A 21876-nucleotide genomic window follows, 5' to 3' on the forward strand; every position below is an offset into this window, starting at 1 on the left:
TTTTAGACTTTTGCCCTTTCGAATCCTAAACTTGCTTAAATATAAATTTCCATGGATATTGTCTAAATCCATAGCTAACAATTGCAGTAAATTATCAAGATAAACTATGTTATAAGAAATGGAGATGGAAACAAATATATTGTATGTTATATTTGCTGTGATTGATGACATTTAAGTGTGGTAAAACTTTGAAGAAACTTGGGTCTTGGTGATTCCATGATACCATGGGGCAAAAGAAAATCATAAATAGAACATACACTATTGTCACCACTACTAAATCAGAGACCACCTAAACACCAAAGTTTGATTTGCTTAAATAATTAACAAAAATTTATTGCAAGATATATAGTTTACTGAATTTACAGATTCAAGGAACATGATACAAAACAAATAGGGTCATCAGCTTTGTCTAAACGTTAAATAGGTGCAAATACACAAAGATTAGAAAAACAAGAAGCATACTTTACAACATAAATTACAGTACTATAAATATATTTTATGTACATTATGCATACTTTAAGACATCATTTTAATATACAGCATATATTGTTTTGATTCTCAAACTATTCAGTGCTTTAATAATATCATATATCAGAAATTTTAATAATTTATTAGCATCTTTACACTTACAGTAAATGATTTGAAATCAATAAGGCCAAGTTGGGCCAGTTTATTCTGTCATTTAAGTAGCCAATTATGCACGTAAACACCTACTCATATATATATATATATATATATTTATATTTATATATGTTCTTTTCTCTGTATGGTGGTGACTAGAAGAGGGGCTGCAGAGGAATGACAGTTGGATGTGGTGAAAGCAATGAAGGAAAAAGTGCATGGGGTAAAGGTGGGAAAGCCAAGTGGCTGGGGCGAAGAACTGATGCAGGGATGATTGGCATCTGAGGAGAAGCAACCAAAGCTGGCTGACTGCCAGGACAAAGCCTGGGTCCTATAGCTCCTACCGAGATCTGAGGTATAGATGTTCTGGTGAGAGATGGGACTTGGGGAAGAAGCTGTTGGTGTGGCTGAAGCACTTTGAAGGTTCCTGCAGCTGCGGCTGCTGCTGCAGCTGCAGCAGCTGCAGCATGATGCTGCAAAACAGTGTGATGGATAGTGGTAACAGAGGTAGAACAAAAGGGCCGCTGCAAAGGCAAATGTTGCACAGCAGTGCTAGGAGGAGGCAGGGGAGAAGGAGGAAAGGTGAATTTGACCTTGTTGGCCAGAACATTTGGCTGAATGATGTGCTGGTAGACCTCGCATGGTAGATGTTTTAACTTATCATGGTTTTCTAGTGGAATCAATAGTGCTTGCTCTGGTAAGGCTAATGGAGCCAGGATTTGCTCTGTTGTTACAAAGGCATGCCCACTGACATGTGCTTCCTTGAACTGTAATGGCGGTTGTGTGCTAAGGATTCCAGAATTGTAGCAGAGCCACTCTGTTGATGGTTCGTTCATCTTTCTCTGTGGAATGGTTTCAGCCAGTTCGTAACGGCAAATGTATGATTTAGTCTGTGAATTTCTAAAGTTCCTTTCAGTATTAGGCACCTTGAAAGGAATTTGCTTTTCGTTACTGTTTGTAGACAGGTTTCTTTGATTGTGTCCAAGCAAGATATTGTCATTTGAGTCATTTGGTGGGGTTCTTGCTACATGCACAGATGTAGTGAGATCATTGGAAGCCTGTGATGCATGTGATGGAGTAATCTCTGCTATAGAATGCTCACCTTTGCTATTGGTTTCAGAAGGAAGTGGATTGTAAGGATGTGACATCGCTTTGTTTTCTGTTTGCTCTGAGTTCTTGTCAATTCTTATATTTTCTTTTGTTTTTTTTTCTGCTTTTCTGTCTTCCTTTACAAAGACATTCAGAGGACTCAAAGAACTGCTCTTCATGGAATAATCTGAATTGTCCTTGCTTTTCAAAGCTCTACCCCCAATGTGAAATCTACTTCTTTTTCTCCTTCGTTTCTTCTTCGGCTGACAGGGAGTGAATGAAGCACTTGGTGGCCTCAAATATTCTTCTGCTAAATGATTCTGTTGATTTAAACTTTCACCTGATGAATAAGAACATGAATGTTGTCTGCGTTTCCGATGGAATCCTTCTGCTTCACTCATGAGAGAATTGTATCCTCTTTTCATAGGCTGATTCTGACTGGGAACTTTCACATCATTCTGAGAAACTAAGCACTTGACATCCCCTTGACAGCTTGATGTTCTGGCTTTCCAACAGCAGTAAGTTCTGGAATATGTTAGATTTTGTTTCACAGTATGTATCATGGGTGGATTTGCTTGTCCATTTACAACTATTGTGTTTTTTCCTTTATGATTTTGAGAACTGATATCATCATTGTTAGACTCAGGATTCCATGTTGTACTCATTTCTTCATTTTCACTTAAATTTGTAGATGCTGCATTGGGTTTTTCATCATGTAGCTGAAGTACATCTGACCATGGCTTTGGCCTCCTTCGCTGTCTTTCAGGAAGTAGTTCCTGTGGGCCCTTCCTTATCTCATCAGCATACTGCCTGTCTATTTCTGCTTTGCAGTAACTTTCAGCTTCTTTGGTTGTCTCTCCATGATGATGGTGACATAACTTTCTTCTTTTTTTCTTCCTATTACTTTTATGGAACCAGTGTTCACGAGTCTCCTTCAACCTGACTTTGTTATATTTCTCATTTAGACTATCTCGTTTAATTTGATTTCTAGTACAGTTGTATCTGTTTGTTTTTCTGTTTATACAGGAATTATCCTTATACTTCTCATACACATCCTTATTGTGTTCTAAATCATAACTACTAGACAGAATGTGAGCAGGATGAAGAACAATAATTTTAGTGTGATTACTTTTGTTACTGCTAATTTCATCATCTGTGACACCTTCAATTGGTGCACTTTTGCAATCAGCATCTGGCCTCTTGCAAAAGTCCTCCTTCTGTTGAGAATTAAGGTCATTTAAGGTCGGTTTATTTTTATCTTGATTGTTGTTTAATTTAGTGGCCTTGAAGTCAAAACAGAGTGGATTACAGCTATAAGATATTGATGGCTCTGTAGTTGTATAAATAAGCATTTCTGATGGCCACTGAAGCACTGTAGATCCAAGTTTGTTAAGTACAGGTACAAATGGGTCACATTGTCTTTTACATAAATCTTGTCTGTTTTGCAACTTTATGTTTTCCTCTGTGGTATTTGAAGGTGCCAATGGCTCATGACTAATTTTATTTCCGGTTTCCATTTTGGCCTCATCACTCATCTTAGCATTTTCCTCTGTGGTCGTTTGTGCTAGTGTGTAGTCATTAGGTACAGTGGGATTCTTTTCTATGAAGTCAGTGCTGATTTTATTCACAGGTACATCTTCATTATCAATCGCATCTACCATTGCTATTTGATCTTCAAATGATGCTGAATTTTGGCATGTATCTGCATCAGAACATACCGGGATTTGACGTTGGCAAAAAGAGGTCAACAATGTATTTTTTTCATTAGGGACTTTTTTCATCTCTTCAATTTGAGCAGTTGTTTTGTCAGTACACATGGTCTCTTGAGGATGAAAGGAGTTAGCTTGCTCTTCGGAACTGAGAAGCTCACATGTTGGTGATGATAGCTGAAGATGACAAGTGCTGGGGACAAATCTCGTTTTCCTGCCGAGTTCTTTCTCCACAGAGGACTCATCACTGTATTCAGAGAAGGCTGCTGCTGAAGACTCCAGCTTCACAGAGGCTTTCTTTGGAAATGCAAAGGAAAAGCCAATTTTATGTCTGTGGATACCCTGAGCCTGATCCCCAAGCTGGCAATTATTTGCTGTGCAGTTACTTGCACTTTCCATTTCTGCAGAAGCTGTAGTGACATCTTTTGCTTTCTCTTCGCTATGAATCAAATCTTGCTGATTATTAACTGAATCTACAGTCTGTATTTGGGAAAGTTCATTGAGATTTTCTCTTACAGTAACAGTTGTTGACTTGAACATGGGGCCACTTCCAGGAGCACTGTAAAATTGGGAGATGTATAAGTTAATAGGAGAATTTAGTAGAAAACTATTCAATAACTAATTTTTTGAGATATAATTACATTTCTTTTGAAAATCCTTTTTAACTTTTATTGGTTAATGCTGTTGTTTGATATGTATATATTTAGGTAATGTATTCTGATTCATTTCTCTATGTTATGTTCTTTAATGCCCTTCCTGTCCACATCAAAACTGAGTATATCACAATAACTGAAAGTCCCTCTCCCCAGTTCCTGGCTTTTTGGTTTCTTTTCATGCTCTGCTTATTGTAACCAAGATGATTTGTGTACCCATTGGCTTTGAGGTGTTCATGAGATACTGGAGGGGACAAAAGGCTACACAGAGGAAGGCAACAATTTGCCTTGTTCCAGAGTCTGTCAGTAACAAACAGTTCAGCAATGAGTATGGGCATCCTCAAAGTTTCTCCTGCAGTTCAAGTCTGATTATTGATGGGCCTATTTGTTTTCAAATTCAGCATCTGTCATGAATTTATGATTATAATTTAAATGTGTGTTATAAAGTTATTTCATAGGGTTCAGTTACTGTTACCAGTGTTTTAACATCATTTTGCTGCTGGTCATTGTTGGGGTAACCTAGAGTTATGTCAGGAAATGCTCTATACAGGTGTCAACCATTTACAGGATATTCTTTGCTTCCCAATAAACTTTTTCTATCCCAATGGTCTCTTCATGGAATGTTACAAAATTCTCTACAATAAAATTATGTTTTATTTAAAAAATTATTTTTTATTTTACATACCAATCCAAAGTTTCTCCTCTCTCCTTTTCTTTCCTCTCTACCGAAATACAATAATTTTAACCTTTGATCTTATAAAACAGATACCAAAGAAATAGAAGAAAACAAACAAACAGCACCTTAATAAATATTTTAGAAAGTCCGGGAATTTGGTTTGATGATTAACTTTAGCCAAATTTTAACAAGTCTGCCATTGTGCGAACACTATGTTGTAAGTTAAACCAGCAAGAAAATAGCTATTGGCCTTTTGGAAGTGCTAGGCTCAAAATTCAAAAGTACTTTAAAGTTGTAAGTTATGTTATAATATGTAGTCCCATGGGATATAATACTGTTTCTCTAAAATATTAATTCCATCAGTATTTGACAGTATATTATATATAATGGGTTTTGAGCTCAAAGAACTATATTGTCTTTATATAATATAGAATATCTCTATACCTTACCTTTATACATTCAATAACCTTAAGAGAAATTCCATTCCATACATACTAAGCATTTGTTTTTAAGGAATATTCAATGCTAAAAGTTATAGCAGATTTTAAAAATCATTAACACAATGTACTCTGCTCACCTGACATTGCTATTTTCTTATGCACAAAACTAATGAGAAAGTTTGTGTGTGTGTTTGTGTGTGTATGATGAAAAACATTATCTATTGAAAGTTTTAATGAATGTAAGTAATATAGTCATTGTTTGTAAGTTATAAATACAGCTTTCTAAATATATCAGAAACTATATGTCAAATTCTATTTCTAGATCATTGTATTATACAGTAAGTAGGTCCCATGAGTCTATGTAGCCTTAATTTGCATCATTCTGCATCCAATGTGACAACATAAAACAGATATCATTAAAATAGTTGAGCAGCAATTTCTTCTGACAGTTCCACACAGGATTTTAAAAAGAAAAATTCAATCGTATTGTTTTACATTTTAAAATTGGAATTTCTAAAAATGTTTTATTAGTCGAAATATTCCATAACAATATTTCATAACAAATTAATATAGCATGAAATCTTTGCTATAGACAGTAATAAGAGAGACTTCATTTGATAAGAGAAAGAAGGGCACTTTATAAGTGATCTTCTTTTAATAGCATTGCCTTAGCTGACTTGTGAGGTCTGAATTATGACTGTGTTCACATCTAACAGCTGTTCACTCTGAGAAGCAGGTCAAAGTTTAAGAGCTGAGAACTTCTAAGAGTCCAGTTATAGTTTATTCACAGGGAAACTAATTTTGAGCTGCTTCTGAAGTGTGCAATATCTTCCTGACCTCTCTTTTTTCAAATTTAAAAGTAATTTCAATGAAAGGTTCTCCAAATTATCATTTAAAAATAAAGTAAGATCTTCTCAAAAACTCTTTCTGCCAAGAGTCAGGAGATAGTGCTATGCTCTCATCCTCAGTGGAATGGTTTGAACTTCATGAAGAGATGGGACAGGTTTCAATTAAGATGGCTTAGATACAAGCCTATACAGATGCAAAATTTACTTTTGTAAGCCAAGATTACAGTAATTTATGAGTTTTATTGAAATTTTATTAATCTGGTGTTTGAATGAAATTGAAATTACTCTTTACTTCTGCAGAAGGCCATGCAAACATGCATGCTTTTTTCTATATACTGAAATAAATAGATTCATGTCCTTTATTTCTAAGTCCTGCAGCTATATTTTAGGTATATTTTAAGGAGAGTTAACATTTCATTATAGACTCACCACCCAGTTTCCTTTCTTAGCTCAGCCAGCTTGTGAAGACGTTGGAGTGCCTTTTCCTGTTTTCTCTCATCCTTCCTGGATTTAGATGCTACATTTCGAGCAAATTCTCTCTGTTTCAGTTCCTTGAGCCTCTATTAAAACATATGGAAATAATTAGTAGTATCTAAGTCTTGAGGAACTTTAAAGGTATGTCATTGCAGGGCTTTTTCAATACATTCTCTTCATCAAAGGAAAACACCATCAATCAAAACATGTTTCTAACAAAAATATTTTCTTTCACATTTACTTGTAAAGATGCCCAACCATCTAATTATATTACAGTAAAAGTTGCATCTGAGCTTTAGGTATATTGAAACTGCAGCCTTCAATCTTTTCTTATTGATTGTTACCTTCTAAGTATCTTTGCTTAATTTAGATGATGCATTAGAGACTTTTTAAAGCCCCTAAGCTTCAAACAAATTCAATACATATATGGATTTTGGTTATAAAATAAAATCTCTTTTATTTGATTGTGCTCTGTACTAGAAGTTAATGCCATAAAACCTAAAGCAAATGATCTTTATTGAAGTGATATTTTAAATAGCTCTTCTCTCAAATACCAGACACTTTCCCCATATCAAGATTTTTTTTTGAAATTATTATGTTGAAAATTTTTTATCTATAGTAAAGGAAATTGTTTTCTAAGTTGAATGCCAGAGATAACTCAAACACACTTGAAGAGAAACAAATATTCACATGTATGAAGTTAAATCTCAGTGATTATATGTAACTCTGATAACTCATTGAGATAATGCATAGTTACAAAATTGTTAAATGATATTTTTTGCAATGGTTCTTGAGGTTTTGAAATCAAGACGAGTCATACTTTGAGAGTAGGATTACAGAAAAGCAATGACATCTATATTTTTATGATGTCATTGAATAAAATTTCAATAAATTCTGTAGCATATTTACTGTAGCCTTCTATAGAAAAGATCTATGCAACAAATATTTATTAAATTAAATTTTTAAATCACTTATATAAATCAAGAAATATATGTGTATATATATATATCAAAAAATATTCACTCTGTTGAACTAATATTTGTCATAGACTTTAGTTTAATCTATAAATATTATATAACATCAACTTTTTGAAGGATGCACACAGAATTAGGCTCACAGGGCTTCTGATTATGTTTCCTAATGAACTTTATAGGCAAATGTAGACATTATATAACCCTCCCAATTCTTTATTTCTGCATTATATTCTTTAGTATTATTTCAATAACATAAACATTTTTCAGTTTTCCCATTAGTAACAGTCTATTTCCTTAGAAAGAGTTCTTATGGTATTAATTTAGACTTTAGTTGAACCTTGTAATGAATGTTAAACTGTAATGCTTTGTCACAATGATTTTACATCAATGTTTCTAAATTACTGACAAAGATTACTATAAATTACAAGATACATTAAATTGTTTCTGGTATAAAATCAGAATATAAGGGGAATTGGCAATGTACTGCTCAATTTTAGAAATCATTAGTCTTGGCCATTTCTAGTTCACAAAAGTGAAGCATATTTAAGGTTCTAACTAGCCAAATTAAGATAGAAAATTTTATTACTTTAAATAAAATCTTTAGTAAACATCAAACCCCTGAAGAAATTGTAAGACCTTCCTCCTCTATCCAAGTACATGAACCAAGTACAGAGTGAAGTGGCAGAAATGTTCAGAGTGAAGTGACATTTTTCCTTCTGGTCCGTGTGCTGTTTGTTCTTGGTAGTGTTTATAGAAAATGTCCATCATAATTTTCTTCCTCTGGATGTTCTCAGCCTGAAGATTTCTTCCCTACAGAGATTGTTGATCAGCCTCCTTGATTCAGCTATACTCTATAGACCCTGCCTATTGTTTATTTATATGTCATAGCTCCCCTTATTGTTCATCTGCATAGAATAACCCCACTTTCCTATTCAATTCTATATAATAAGCACTCTGAGCTAATGTGGTACTGTGAGTTCACCAACAGAGATACAAATTCATCCCATCCCCAGATTTACTGTCTTTGTGTCTTTGTATGTGTTTTTTTCATTCCTTCAAAATTGCTAGTCCAGTCCAAGTCCCTCAGGCCATGCAAATGATGTAGCCATTGCAAACACGGTAGTTCATTTTGCTTGGGAAAAGAAAAGCCCAGCTGTAAAACTTCTATCTATCTATCTATCTATCTATCTATCTATCTATCTATCATCTATCAATCAATCTATTGATCTATCTATCATCTATCTATATCTAATATATCACCCTTCTCTTCTATACACACACATAGACATACATACAGACAGACAGACAGACAGACACACACACACACACACACAGACACAGAACTTTGTCTTATTATGACATGGGCTTTGTTTATCCTCCAGAAAATGCCAATGAATATAGATTTTTCTCATGGAATGAGTATTCTAATTTAATGTTCCTAAGGCCCATTATAAATTGAGGCCCAGAGTAAACATACACAATCATCTTTTCCATTAATAGAATTCTATTAAATCTCCACTAATTGAATTGTCACCAAAAAATCTCTGGACTGTAGGACTTTGTTTTTCTTCCTTCTTTCCTCCCTTCCTTTCTTCTTTTCTTCCTTCCTCCCTTCCTTCTTTCTTTCCTTCCTTTCTTTTCTTTTTAAAGAAGAAAATTTTATTCCCTGTACTTTAATATTGATTCTCTGTCACTACCAATGTTGAACTGTGATTTCAACAGGGCAGCCAGCTATATTCTCAGTTGTTAGGTTTTGGCAAAGTTCTAGATCCTAAAATAAGAACCTAAGGAATTTAAAAATTTTAGCTCCATATTCTATAATTTAACAACAGCAAAATTATTGAACTAATTATTTAATTTGAAAATAAAAAGCTAAATTTGAGGATTTTTATTTGTAGTTGAGTAAAATATAATTCTCCTTTCTAGATGTGTCCTTTTGTAGTTCTTTTCAGATGTATTTCTTCTTAAATGATATTTACAGCTTTCTCCAGCACTTATCTTCTATGACATGATTCCAGTAACATCTTTTACGATAGAACTAGACAGTATGAAATAAAGTATCCATTTAGCGTATTAGTAAAAACAATTTTAAGTGTTTTCTCTTTTGTAAGTAAACCCATTACTTGTTTTCTTCAATATATCTGTGAATCGTTTCATATTTCACTGTTATTGTATTATCCGCTATTACTCTTATCAAAATTTTGAGCCTTGCATTGAATTTAGGAGAGTTCTCTTCATCAAAAACTGTTTCAGGGGCTTTTTAAAAAGGTAAGAATGCTTTTTAAAAAAAATCTTATAAAGTAGTAATAGCCTAAAGGAGAAGTAATAGCATCAAAGAATCAGTGTCTCTATTTCTTAAATCAATGTAGCATTTTTGAAACACACCATGCAGTGCCGAGTGATCTATTAGAATGTTAGCAAATACATTTTTTCAGAGATGGTATTCTAGTGTAAGTTATCAGACTTCAAGGTGCCATTTCCTTCTAGTCATTATTTAATCAATGGCATTATGCTGAGCGATACTGTAGAAGTCTTTTTTATTTTTTCAAATTCCGTTTCTTATTACTATCATGAATGTGTATCACTTGGACTTTTCTCATGGCAGCTTTTAAAGCATCTAATCTCTTAATGGCATATCAGATTTGAACAATATCTTTCCCCAAGGCCTCTCATTCTTTAGATTCTATTAACTCAAGGTTCTCTTTGTGGATAAAACCTCATTTTAATTCTAATATAAAAGTCTTGGCAATCAGTGTGTGTTCTGTATAAAACTGATTTTCCAACTATTGAGTTCATTTCCTTAAGTGCTGGGTAAGAAGTGTCTCCTGCATTGTAAGTGCTTATGAATGCTTATCAAATTGAATTGGCACAAGATGGCTGTGATTAACTTCTACTTACAATAGGAGGCTTTGAAAATTTGCTAACAAAAATCCGTATAAGATCTACAGTAGTAGAGTGAGAGCAATAGAAACTTGATTGTAAGAGACACTGACATGATTAGTTTCAAAAGACATAAGCCACTTGAATGATCAAAAAAATGAAGGATGATTGATTTATGGTTCAACTTTATAAATGTATGTTATTCATCCATTACCAACAATGTTAAAAATTAAAATAAGTTTTATATTATTGGACTGTAGTGCCATTTTTTGAAAAACAAAAGAGCATAATAATATTGTACAGCACAACAAAGTAGTTATATACATTGAAATAGTATGAAAATATTCACCATATTTAGATATATATCTTCATAAAGTAACAATAATTTTACTTTATCAATTAAACAGTATTTGATTATTTATTTTTATTAACATTTTTAGTTTACCAAGAAGAGAATCTTAATTTTAAACTTAATTTCAAAGACTGAGATGTTTATATAACAGAAACAATTTTTTTTTATTGTATGTTCATTCTTATAATTGTAGTAACTACATCATCCCAGATGTTTACAACAACTTTGAAAATTCAACAGAAATCAATATGTCCAATATCAATTATTAAATCAACCTGAAATTTCTACCAATATTATTTTTAAAATGTGGATATACGATACCAGGGGGTAAGCTCATCATTCAATTACATACCACCAACATTAAACAGACATGGCAAGAATTTCCCTCTGAGACCTCACATTCCAATTGGGTTGGCCAGCTATCTGGGCAAAAGAACACTACTCAGGAAAGCCATGCTGAGTAGATGAGCAAAATAATAATTTCCTGACGGAAAGATGCTTTTCCTTCCCAGTAACCCCACTCTCCGTTTAATTACTCATGGAGCTAAAACCATGAAGCTGTGATAAACTTGTCTGCTTTTCTGAGTTACTCAGAAAAAAAAATAACTTATAGGGTTTTTGTTTGTTTGTTTTACTGTCTCCCTTTCCTTCGTTCAAAGCATAGCCATGGTTTCCTGGACACTCTGGTATTTCTCAACATTTATCAATAAAGTTAGACCACCTTCTTTCTCTCATATGACTAATTACAAAAGACTTCATTGTCTATCTTCCTCTTCCTCCAGGAAGCTGCCTAGATTTATAGCTTGCATGCCCTGAAGTTATTCTTTTAAACTGTAAATAATTGGTATTAAGCTTCCTTTTAAGTTCAGTTCTTTCATTAAAAGGACTATACATGTGAGAAGCTGGTCCCCCACCAGGGCTTTCCCTTCATGTCCTGCTGCTGCTCTGTGTTAAGGAGATATGCAGCTTTGGGTCTCCAAGGTAGTTAGTTCCCTTTACATGCTCCAGCAGGTCTAGATGGGATAGATGTTGGGGCAGGCCATGTCACAATCCTGAGTCTGTGCCCAAGCTTGGGCAGATGTAGTGTTTGTCAGTCAGGATGGGACAACTCTTCTATGGTCTCAATTTTGGAGACCAGGATCTCGCTCACACCAGACTCTTTTTTTCTTGTCCTGGTGATGAGATATCAAACAGTGTAATCTGTCCATTTTCAATGCTTTACTCTTTGTTCCCATTAAACAAATTTTAAAAGCTTGTTTTTGATCTCGAAAAATACTTGTATCTGTTTGCCTGTATCTCTAAATCATAGAAGGATGTATGCATCATTAGAATTAATGAAAGAGTAACCTCTCTAAAGACTCAACTTTCTTTAGAACCCTGGATATCTGGAAAGCTTCAAAACAGAGAAATAATATATGAACCTACCAAAAAAAAAAAACCTGTGGAAAATTATGTTTTGTGTGAGAGAGAGAGAGTGTGTGTGTATGTGTGTGTGTATCGACCAGACTGGCTTCTAACTCAGAGATCAGCCAATTTCTGCCTCCTGGGTGACAGAACTAAAGACATATGTGACCACTGGCCAACTTTCTTAGATGACTCTAAAATTAAACAATAATTAACTTTTTCTTTATAGTAAACCATGTTCACCAGTAAAAGGAAATATAAACACATATATTCATTTCTATAGATGTCAGTACTAGTCAGTAGTTGTGTTAAATATGTTCTGAGATAATCTTTTTTTTTAATAGTAAGACAATTTATATATGGGAGGAATTAACAACTAAAATTCCAATGATCAATAATAATATATTGATACCAAGGTCATTTATTATGATACATTACACTTACTAATTTATTTTATTCAGAATCAATTCTCTTCTCAATAATTTGGATTTTATGATAATTCCTAGGAAGTTTTTCAACTTCTTCAGAATAAGAAGCATAAAAAATGCTAAGAAAAGTAAAAATTAAATGTATAAACTCCTTCCTAAAGTAGATATTTCACCAGACACACTTGTTAACTTATGATCATTAACAAAGTATAGATAAAATAGAAATATAAGACACGCAATTCCAAAGATATTACCAACAAAGTCAGAAAAATACTATGAAGAAGAGCAACTGAAATGGCTTATAGTAAAAATACTTGCAATATACACCTAATGATATGAATTTTGATTTGCAGAATTCACATTGAAAATACAGATGAAGTGGTACATATATGTAATCCTAGTATTCCACTGCTATAAAAGACAGAGACAAAAGAATCACCTGTGGCATTTTGGTTGCCAGGTTACCTCTTTGCTTTGTATAAACTACTATCACTATGTGATTGCTATATGAGTATAGTTCCTTGCCCCAATAAAAGCCTTTCTTCAACTTCTGGGAAAAAACCTTGAACCATCTGGATGATACAGGCCAGCTATCTGGAGTATGAAATTTACCAGAAACTATAAAAGGTGGAAGGAAATAACTGATTTCTAAAAGTTGACCTTTGTACTCAACATGTACACTGTGGCATGGGAATACTGTTGCATTCACAAATACATCACACACACACACACACACACACACGAGAGAGAGAGAGAGAAAGAGAGAGAGAGAAGAAAGAATAATTTAAATTATTTTAAACTACAGGAAATATATGCTACTATAGATTAACAAAACCAAATTAGTTGAACATTGTTGGCTTTCAGTGCTTAATTGACATTCATAAAGTAAAACTGGTATAAAGAAATGTATTATATTCTTGTTTACTTTATTAAAAATGTTGCAAATTTATACTTAGAAAACCCTCCCTGAGGAGCAGAAAAGAGATGGGCTGGGGTTTGGTGGGGATGATAGCGGAGGATGGGAGGGTAAGGGAACTGGGATTGACTTGTAAAACAACCCTGTTTCAAATTTAAATAAGAAAAAAAAAAAAAAAAGAAAACACAAACTTTTTTTCTGGTTATTTTTTTTCTTCTTCCTCAAAACTGAATGAGTGAATACATCTTATATTATGAGAGCATGATAAATATGGCAAAAGGGTACAGGCTCTCTTAGTTTCTGTTCTATTGACAAGATACCATGACCAAACCAATTTATAAAGAACCCCACTTAATTTGGTGCTCATGGTTCCAGAGGATTAGTCCATTAACATCATGGTAGAAAGAAAGATGCAGCCAGGCACTTCTGGTACCTAAGAAAAGGCTGGGAGTTTACATCTGACACAAGCAAGAGGCAAAGAGAACGAAACTGCTTGGATGACTTGGGCTTTTAAAACATCAAAGTTCACTGCAAGGTGGTACCTCACAATCCTTCCCAAAGAGTTCCACCAACTCAGGGCCAATCATTCACACAATTGTCTAGACACAATTGTCATTTAAACTATCACATAGCTTAGAAGAAAGTGTGGGAAAGTTCATAAAGATACTTTAAATTAAAATAATAAAAATGATACATTTGTATAAAACTGGATTCTAGTTTAGGATAAAACTTAACAGTTTAGTTGTGTGTATTACATGAGTGGTTTCAATAGGAAATATTGAAACTAAGAGCTAGATAGATGGCTTGGAGGTCAAGAATACTCAATGTTCTTACAGAAGACCGTGGTTCACATTTTAGCAGTTAACAACTATCTATGACTTCACAAAAGGCCATATCTAGAGGATCGGGCATCTTCATGCCTTTATAGGCACTATTCAGAGCAATATTCAGAGCAAACACTGATATAAAATAAAAAATAAATTCTATAAAAAAGAAATGTCAAAACTGTACAGTTTTCCCATTATATGTGATATAAAATCAATAACACATATATATTTCAATTCTATTGGGTTGCCATATTGAGGGGCTTAAGGGCTCTGGAAAAGCAAATTATATGTTTTTCCCTTGTTCCATATAAAAAAATCTTTGTCATAGCTTCTCAAATTATAATAAATCAAAAAACTTCTCTTTTAAGTAGAAATTACTCCAGAAAATCACAACAAATCAAAGTGCAGACTCATATAGCCTAGTTACAATGCATGTCTCTATTAAAATAGAAAATAAGGCTCTCTACACATTGCTCAGGGAACATTGTAGAAAAGAGAGTGGGAAGACTGCAACTCTAGATGATCCGTGGTTTTCTTGTGAGGGTGTGTCCTCTAGCATCTTCAGAAGCTGCACCTGTAAGTCTTAGCAACAGGACTGCCCAAACATGAGCTGAAAAATATGACATCAATAAATGTGCAAAATTGGCAGGAGAAAAGCCATAAAACCTGAACTCCACACCAAAAATACAGGAAATTGAGGGTAACTGGGAGTTGGAAATACAGTCTTTCCCAGATAAGAGCACACCGATTGATTGTCCAAATGACAGTTATCCCTGAAAGCATATGTGTGTGTGTGTGTGTGTGTGTGTGTGTGTGTGTGTGTGTGTGTGTGTGACATTATGTGGATTGAATAGATTTTATTTAGGAATATATATGTATATGCATAGAGACATTTGGGGTGTTAAAAAGGAGAAAATTTGTAGTTGAATTATATCAAAATAAAGATGAAATAAACATACCAAATATAGTAATATAATATTTAAACAAATAAAGGAGTGATATTAGGCTGAATCCCATAGTACACACAAGGAAAATATTGGAAATGGCTTTATTATACATAGATGTTATTTCCAATTCTCCATTAATTCTATATACTTACACTCAGATATCAAGAAGTAGTTTATCAGTGTCACTAACAACAATTTAAATTACTAAGAAATACTCAAATATGTGAATATAGCCCTTCCGTTTTCATAGCCTAGAATTCTCTGCAGGATTAATAGATTCCAATAACCTGGCCTGACCTCAACTTCCTCTGGGGAAGAACAAAACAGCAAGCTGCAAGAGGCTGAGTCTTGACTTTCTGAAGTGAAGGTCACTTCACTGCCTTTTGGGAGGTATTTCAGCCACACTGTAACCACTAAAGCAAAAATCAAGATGTTTGAGGGGCTATAGCACTAAAGCAATCACTCCCTGTTCTGTCTCTTCATTGCATCAGTGTGACAGATTTCTTACAGTGAAAATAACTCTGAATTGCTGATAGGCAGGCAGGTGAGTGGACAGACTCAGTGTGACTTGACTCGAACAGCAGATGAATAGGTCAAATTGCTCAGAGGAAAATCTTTCCTTTTAACCTGATTCTGAGTCTTTGATCTTTTATTTTTTATCTCAGATACTAAAATTTAGAAGGATAAGACACTACTGAAAAATGTTTTATACATATCTTATACAAAAGTCATTTAAAATGTGACAAAAGTACAATTATATATTGACAATCACTAATTATCTACTGTACTTAATAACTTTGGATTCCTCAAATTTGTATCTATACAAATCAATAAAATACACTCTTCTGTACCATATGCATCTAGACAATTTAATAGAATGATAGAAAGACATATATGAGAAAATTCATCCATACCAGCAGTTGGTAACAATCACAGTGAGGTACACATATTATAAACCTTTGCAAATATGTTTGTTACATTATATATATGTATGTTGTATTTTTCCCATTGGTACTTATAAACAAGATTGCATGGATTTTTTTAATTGGATATTCCTTGATATACATTGGAGCCAATATATAACCAGCAAGAATGATAAAGATTACCAGGATATGGCTTTTAAACTTTCATCTTCTTAAAATATATACTAAACTGTCTCTTTTTAACCAACACATATTGTAAGCATGTTATTTGTTAAAAGGGCATTCAATAATTACCAGAATTATGGGTACACACACACACACACACACACACACACACACACACACACACACACACACAGAGAGAGAGAGAGAGAGAGAGAGAGAGAGAAAGACAGAGAGACATAGACAGACACACAGACACAGAGAGAAACTGTATTATATACCAATCCTTAAAAGACCTCTCTGGTTCTTATAGCAAGCTATTTCTTAGGTTTTAAAAATAATAGCTATTAGCCTGGTGTATTAGCATATGTCTTGCCATTAATCACAACACTAGGGAGGCAGAGGCTGGTGGATTCCTAGAGTTCAAGGTGAACCTCGTATACAAATTGAGTTGTATGATAGCATACATAGAGAGATGATGTCTCATAATAAAAATAAAACAAAACAAAATCCCAACAAAAATAATAGCTATTTTAAAAATGCCTCTTAAAATAATAGTTTGTAATCAATCTGTCATTTTCCTGCCCAAAGCTAACAGAATCCTGTCTCTTTCTGTTGATATCTGCCAATGAGACTCTGCACGTGTTAGTAAGGAATTTCCCTACTATTCCTCCCACAACCTCAGACAGCGGAGATGAAAATCAAGATTCCATCAACCTAAACATAGATTCTAGGGACACTTTAAGGCATTGTTTTGGATTATCTGTGAGGAGCCAGAATAGCAAGACCCCAAAATAGGCCGGAAGCCAGGACATTGTGAGTCCTGTAGGATTCTAAAGGTACTTGTCAGAGATCTGTATGCTTTGAACTGTTTCAAGATTGATCACTGCTAGTTTTGCATAGGTGTGAAGCATTTGCATCCCCAACACACTGTTTTGGTTAGGTATGAACTAGGTTCTTATCAGCTTTATTGACAGAAGTACTGTCTGCAATAACTGTCCCTTGTTCTTAGGTAGCAGAGTTAATCACAGACCATTGGTTATTGCTGAATCCTAACAATTAGTTCTTCCACCAAGCAAAGAATTAAACCAGAAGAGGAGGTCTTAGCCTGTATCCCATCAGTTACAGTATATCAGTTTACTGCTGATGCTGTGTGTGTCCATGTGTTTGTGAGTCTCCAGGACAGAATAGTCTTACTGATCAAAGAAAATTCTTCACCAAAATTATCACATGTTTTGGGAATAAAATAGAATGAGATTACAATTGTTGCAGGGTACTAAGCATAAGACATTGTCTTGTCACTCAGTGTCATTTGTTGAAATTTAATACCAGGCAGATCTTAATGATTGCTATCTCCCTCTCACAGCCTAAGGATGGAGCCTACAGTACAGTTTTAGGGCCAGGTGAACAAAAATATCCCCATTCCATTATAACTCTTTCAGTGGTCTTGTGCCTTGATGCTTACCACAGTTATGCCTCCTATATCATTATGGACCTTTGTCTGATCCAGTGTTGCAATAGCTTCTGGAAACCGTAGGCCCAGGAGGTGATAGACTGTGTGGCTTCCGTGACTGCAGCTATGACATAACAGTCTGGGCCAGGTCTTTCTATCATCTATCTTCCCTATGTTATCAGGAAACAAATCTTGTACTGCTGACCACAAGCCAGTAACTGACTGAGGAACACAATCCAGCCATACCACAGAGAGTAAGCTGCAGGAACAGACTGCCCTTACTAGGTACTTCAGATTTTCCTAGGGAATCACATTCAGTTGTGTATTGGGGACTTTTTTGACCTCACATTGCCTTTAAGAATGAACTAGAAACAATCATTCGATAGCAAGGTTGTAGAAAACTTGTACTTAAGGAGAGATTCTGTTTCAAAATAGGGATGTGATTCAAATAAAAGATAATAAATGACTGTTTAGAGTTTTGGGAGGCGCAGAAACAAAGAACACTAGATTGTAAAGAGTGGAATTAACACAAAATTTTTCAATGTTGAGATGACTTCCCACCCTACCCAGAAGATCTTTCAGAAAAAAAGGACCACTTCAAAAGTGAAAGATGATGTAGCAGCAGGCAAACGGACAACAACCAGTATAAAATAATTTTGAACATAATTAAAATACTGATTTTTAAAGGAAATTAAGTGAAATGAAAAATACATATAGAAATTTAATAGAGAAACGTCAATGAATGGACACATTATAAAAATTACATGAATTTGTGAACTGAGAAATTTGCTAAATGGAATAAGAGAATGCATAATAGCAAGTTAGATTGATCAGAAAACACTCATCCTTAGACTATCTAAAAACACACAAGGAAAGATAACAGCAACGAATGAATGAAAATTATAACAGCTTTCGGGAGATTAAGACTACCTACCTTATCTAGATTTAAGAATGACCTAAGAATGCCACAGGTACAGAAAACTAATTCAAACAATTCAGAGAACCTTCTCAAATAGATATTTTCATGTTTTCTACATGTTAGCTGTCCAATAGTACATTCTTTTGATTTCTTCTCTCTATTTCTCTCTCAGTTGTAGGAACCTGATGATCCTGACAGTTCTGCCTTAGTTTTTGTTTGTTTGCTTTGTGTTTTAATAATGTGAGGTCTAGAATTAAAATTAAAAAGGAGTAACAAATGAGCTAAATTTACTGAGAATAGGGAATTGGAAAGTTCCTTAGGCTTACCCATGTGAATTTTCATGAGGACAATTTATTGTCAAAATACAGAAAGGCATTTATTGTCAAAATAAAGAAATTGGTAAGTAGTTTTAAAATAATACATACACATCTATGTATTTAGAATAATTATTTACTTGTAAAATGGGACATGCAACATATTTTAAAAATATAAGGTATCCAGGAATAATCATAGGAGTTTCAGAGATCTATTACATACCAAGGGGAAGCAATAAATCAAGGACAAATCTTCAAGCTAAGCATGAATTAATTAGTCATGTGTATAACTGAAGGTTGACTTTCCTCCTACCACAGCTTTTCCGAAAACAGTTTAATCAATATGAAAGACTGGAACATTGACAAATATATACATACATGCATGCATACATACATACATACATACATACATACACACACACACACACACACACACATATATATATATATATATATATTTGATTTATAATCACTTAATGACATAATTCCCCAATACTCTTTCTTATTTATATTGGATAATTCACCCTTTTTTAAACCCAATATTAATGTAAAGTTAGTGAGAATCCATCCATTCAAACATAGTCCTTTTGTTTTTACCAAAATTAATTCAGAAGAGTGTTTGTGGGTGATGTGTAACAAATGAAATATTTATAATTTGATGCAAATCCTGATGTTTCATCATTAGATAAACAACAAATAAATCTGTCATGGTAATCAGCTGGCATATTATAAAATAAAAATCAATGATAATTTCATTTCTTGTGTTAGTCACTACTTTAAATTTATATTTACATACCTTAGCAAACTATGAATGTGGGTTCAAAATTGATATCATAATGAAAATACCAGCAAAATAAACCATGTCATATATCATGCATATACTTAATAAGTATCTCTGAGCCATTTTCTCATGATTTTGAACATAGTGGAAATCTAGAATGCTTTTAGAAAGAACACAGTCATGAGCCCTAAAACGATTTTGTCAGATGTAGATGGCAAATGGCAAATAAGATAATGACAGATCACTTAAGAATACACCACCTACTGACTTTGTAGATGCATTTCCTAGTATCTGTACACTATAAGGAAATTCATCTCATTATAAAAATTGACCAAGGATTCATTTTTCAGCACATGTAACTCATTGATAAAGAATGTAAAACTTCATTTTTAAAAATTTACTTATACATAATGACTATAGTATTGAACAAAACTTTTTAAAATATTATATATTTGAGGGCATTTAGTAGATCATTATCTGTAGAATATTTTTTCAAAACAAGTGTGTACAATAAAAGAATTGATCAGACTGTTTTACTATATTAGATCCTGCTTCAAATATTTCTTTTAGTTTTTGGAACCAGGTTTATCATCATAGAACTACATTTTTAAATCTGTAACAAAATTTTAATATAGTCTTATCAAACTTAAAAATTTCAAAGTTTTAAAATGCTAATTTTTGACTTCTCTTTCTTACCTGCTTGTGAGCATGGTCATATGAATTAATGTGATTGTCAAATTCCTGATGCTTATAATACTGCTTGTCACAAAGTTCACAGTAAAAATTTGCCTTCAGATCCTCCAGAGCTTTTGCAATAGTGTTCTCCTTCTCAGCATAGTCCTGAAACATAAAATTTCAAGGATTCATATAATTAGTTCTCCCTTGAGTATGCTTTTTCTTGAAAGTTGTCAACTTTAGCACAGTAATTAGAGCTAGATACGGGACAAAGAACAAATAAGGAAATATTGGCAAAACAAGTTGTAAAAAATTATGAGTTAAATAACGCAGACTATTCACTGATGAAACCAATATAAAGAAAAAAAATAAAACGCAGCAGTAATACAAACGAGAAAGTAAGTAATATAGAAAGAAATATTAACTGAATATATTCTACTGTGCCAACATTAGAAATGAGATTCCAACAGCAACTCTGTAGACGTCTGCTTCTTAGCTAATGCAAAATTCTCTTTAGTAAATATCTGAATGTGTGTAAAGAGTTTTGTACATACTGCTACATATATACAATGAAGGTATTTTCTTTCTTTTCATATATGTTTACATAAATTTATTGTTCATCTAAACTGCATTAATTTGATCATTGTAATTGATCTTATGATCATTTTTTAATTGCAATTATAGAATCTTAAACCTTTGGATAATAAGATTTTTTTTTCTGCAAATCTTTAAGTTATTCACCTAAAATGAAAAGGAATTAAAGGAAAGATGGGAGCAGGAGGGGAGGAAGGAAGCTTGTCATATTCATGATGCTTCCTGGGAATAAAGCTTGATCAATTGACAACTCTACCCTCCAGAAGGAGAGCAGAATCAGATGTATGAGCTTCTCTCTCTCTCTCTCTCTCTCTCTCTCTCTCTCTCTCTCTCTCTCTTTCTCTCTCTCCCTCTCTCTCTCCCTCCCTCCCTTCATTCCTTTCTTCTATGTGTCTTTTACATCATTAATGTCAATCCCATTTGTTTCCTGTCCCTTCCCATCTGTCTTCCATCCTTACAGCCCTCACCGAATATAACAAAATTTAAGAGAAAAAAGGCTGGATATTGGAAACCTAATTCTCACATTGGAGGCCTGCCACTGAATTGAGAAGGAGTGAAGAGGTGGGGGGAGGGAATAGGAGGAGAAGAGGGAGGGGATGCTGTGGTTGTTATGTAAAAATAAGTGAAAAAAATTAAACAACACTTTAAAAATTAAAACGATAAATAAGGAAAGTAAAAAATGGAAAATTTTTAAAAATCTCATAATGGAAGCTTCAGTGTGACATAGTGAGTTACACCATAAACCCTTTGTCCATATATATTTACTTGCAAGTGTTCATTGCAAAGAGATATTGGTCTGGTTTGAGGCCTCTGGTTT

At 33.7% G+C, this 21876-nt stretch overlaps 1 protein-coding gene across 1 annotated transcript in view; it reads right to left on the reverse strand.

The window, feature by feature from the left end:
* Positions 1–732: 732 nt before the first annotated feature.
* Znf804a (zinc finger protein 804A) overlaps positions 733–21876 on the reverse strand; it is a 184949-nt gene continuing 163805 nt past the window's right edge. Inside the window, exons 2-4 of the mRNA XM_051184375.1 lie at positions 20487–20630; positions 6466–6596; positions 733–3978 (exon numbers count right to left, since the gene is read on the reverse strand). Of these exons, the coding sequence (XP_051040332.1) occupies positions 777–3978; positions 6466–6596; positions 20487–20630 (3477 nt within the window). The 3' untranslated portion in view covers positions 733–776. The remainder of the gene's footprint in view (positions 3979–6465; positions 6597–20486; positions 20631–21876) is intronic.

This window comes from Phodopus roborovskii, unplaced genomic scaffold (genome assembly GCF_943737965.1).
Source record: "Phodopus roborovskii unplaced genomic scaffold, PHOROB, whole genome shotgun sequence".
Taxonomy (NCBI): domain Eukaryota; kingdom Metazoa; phylum Chordata; class Mammalia; order Rodentia; family Cricetidae; genus Phodopus; species Phodopus roborovskii.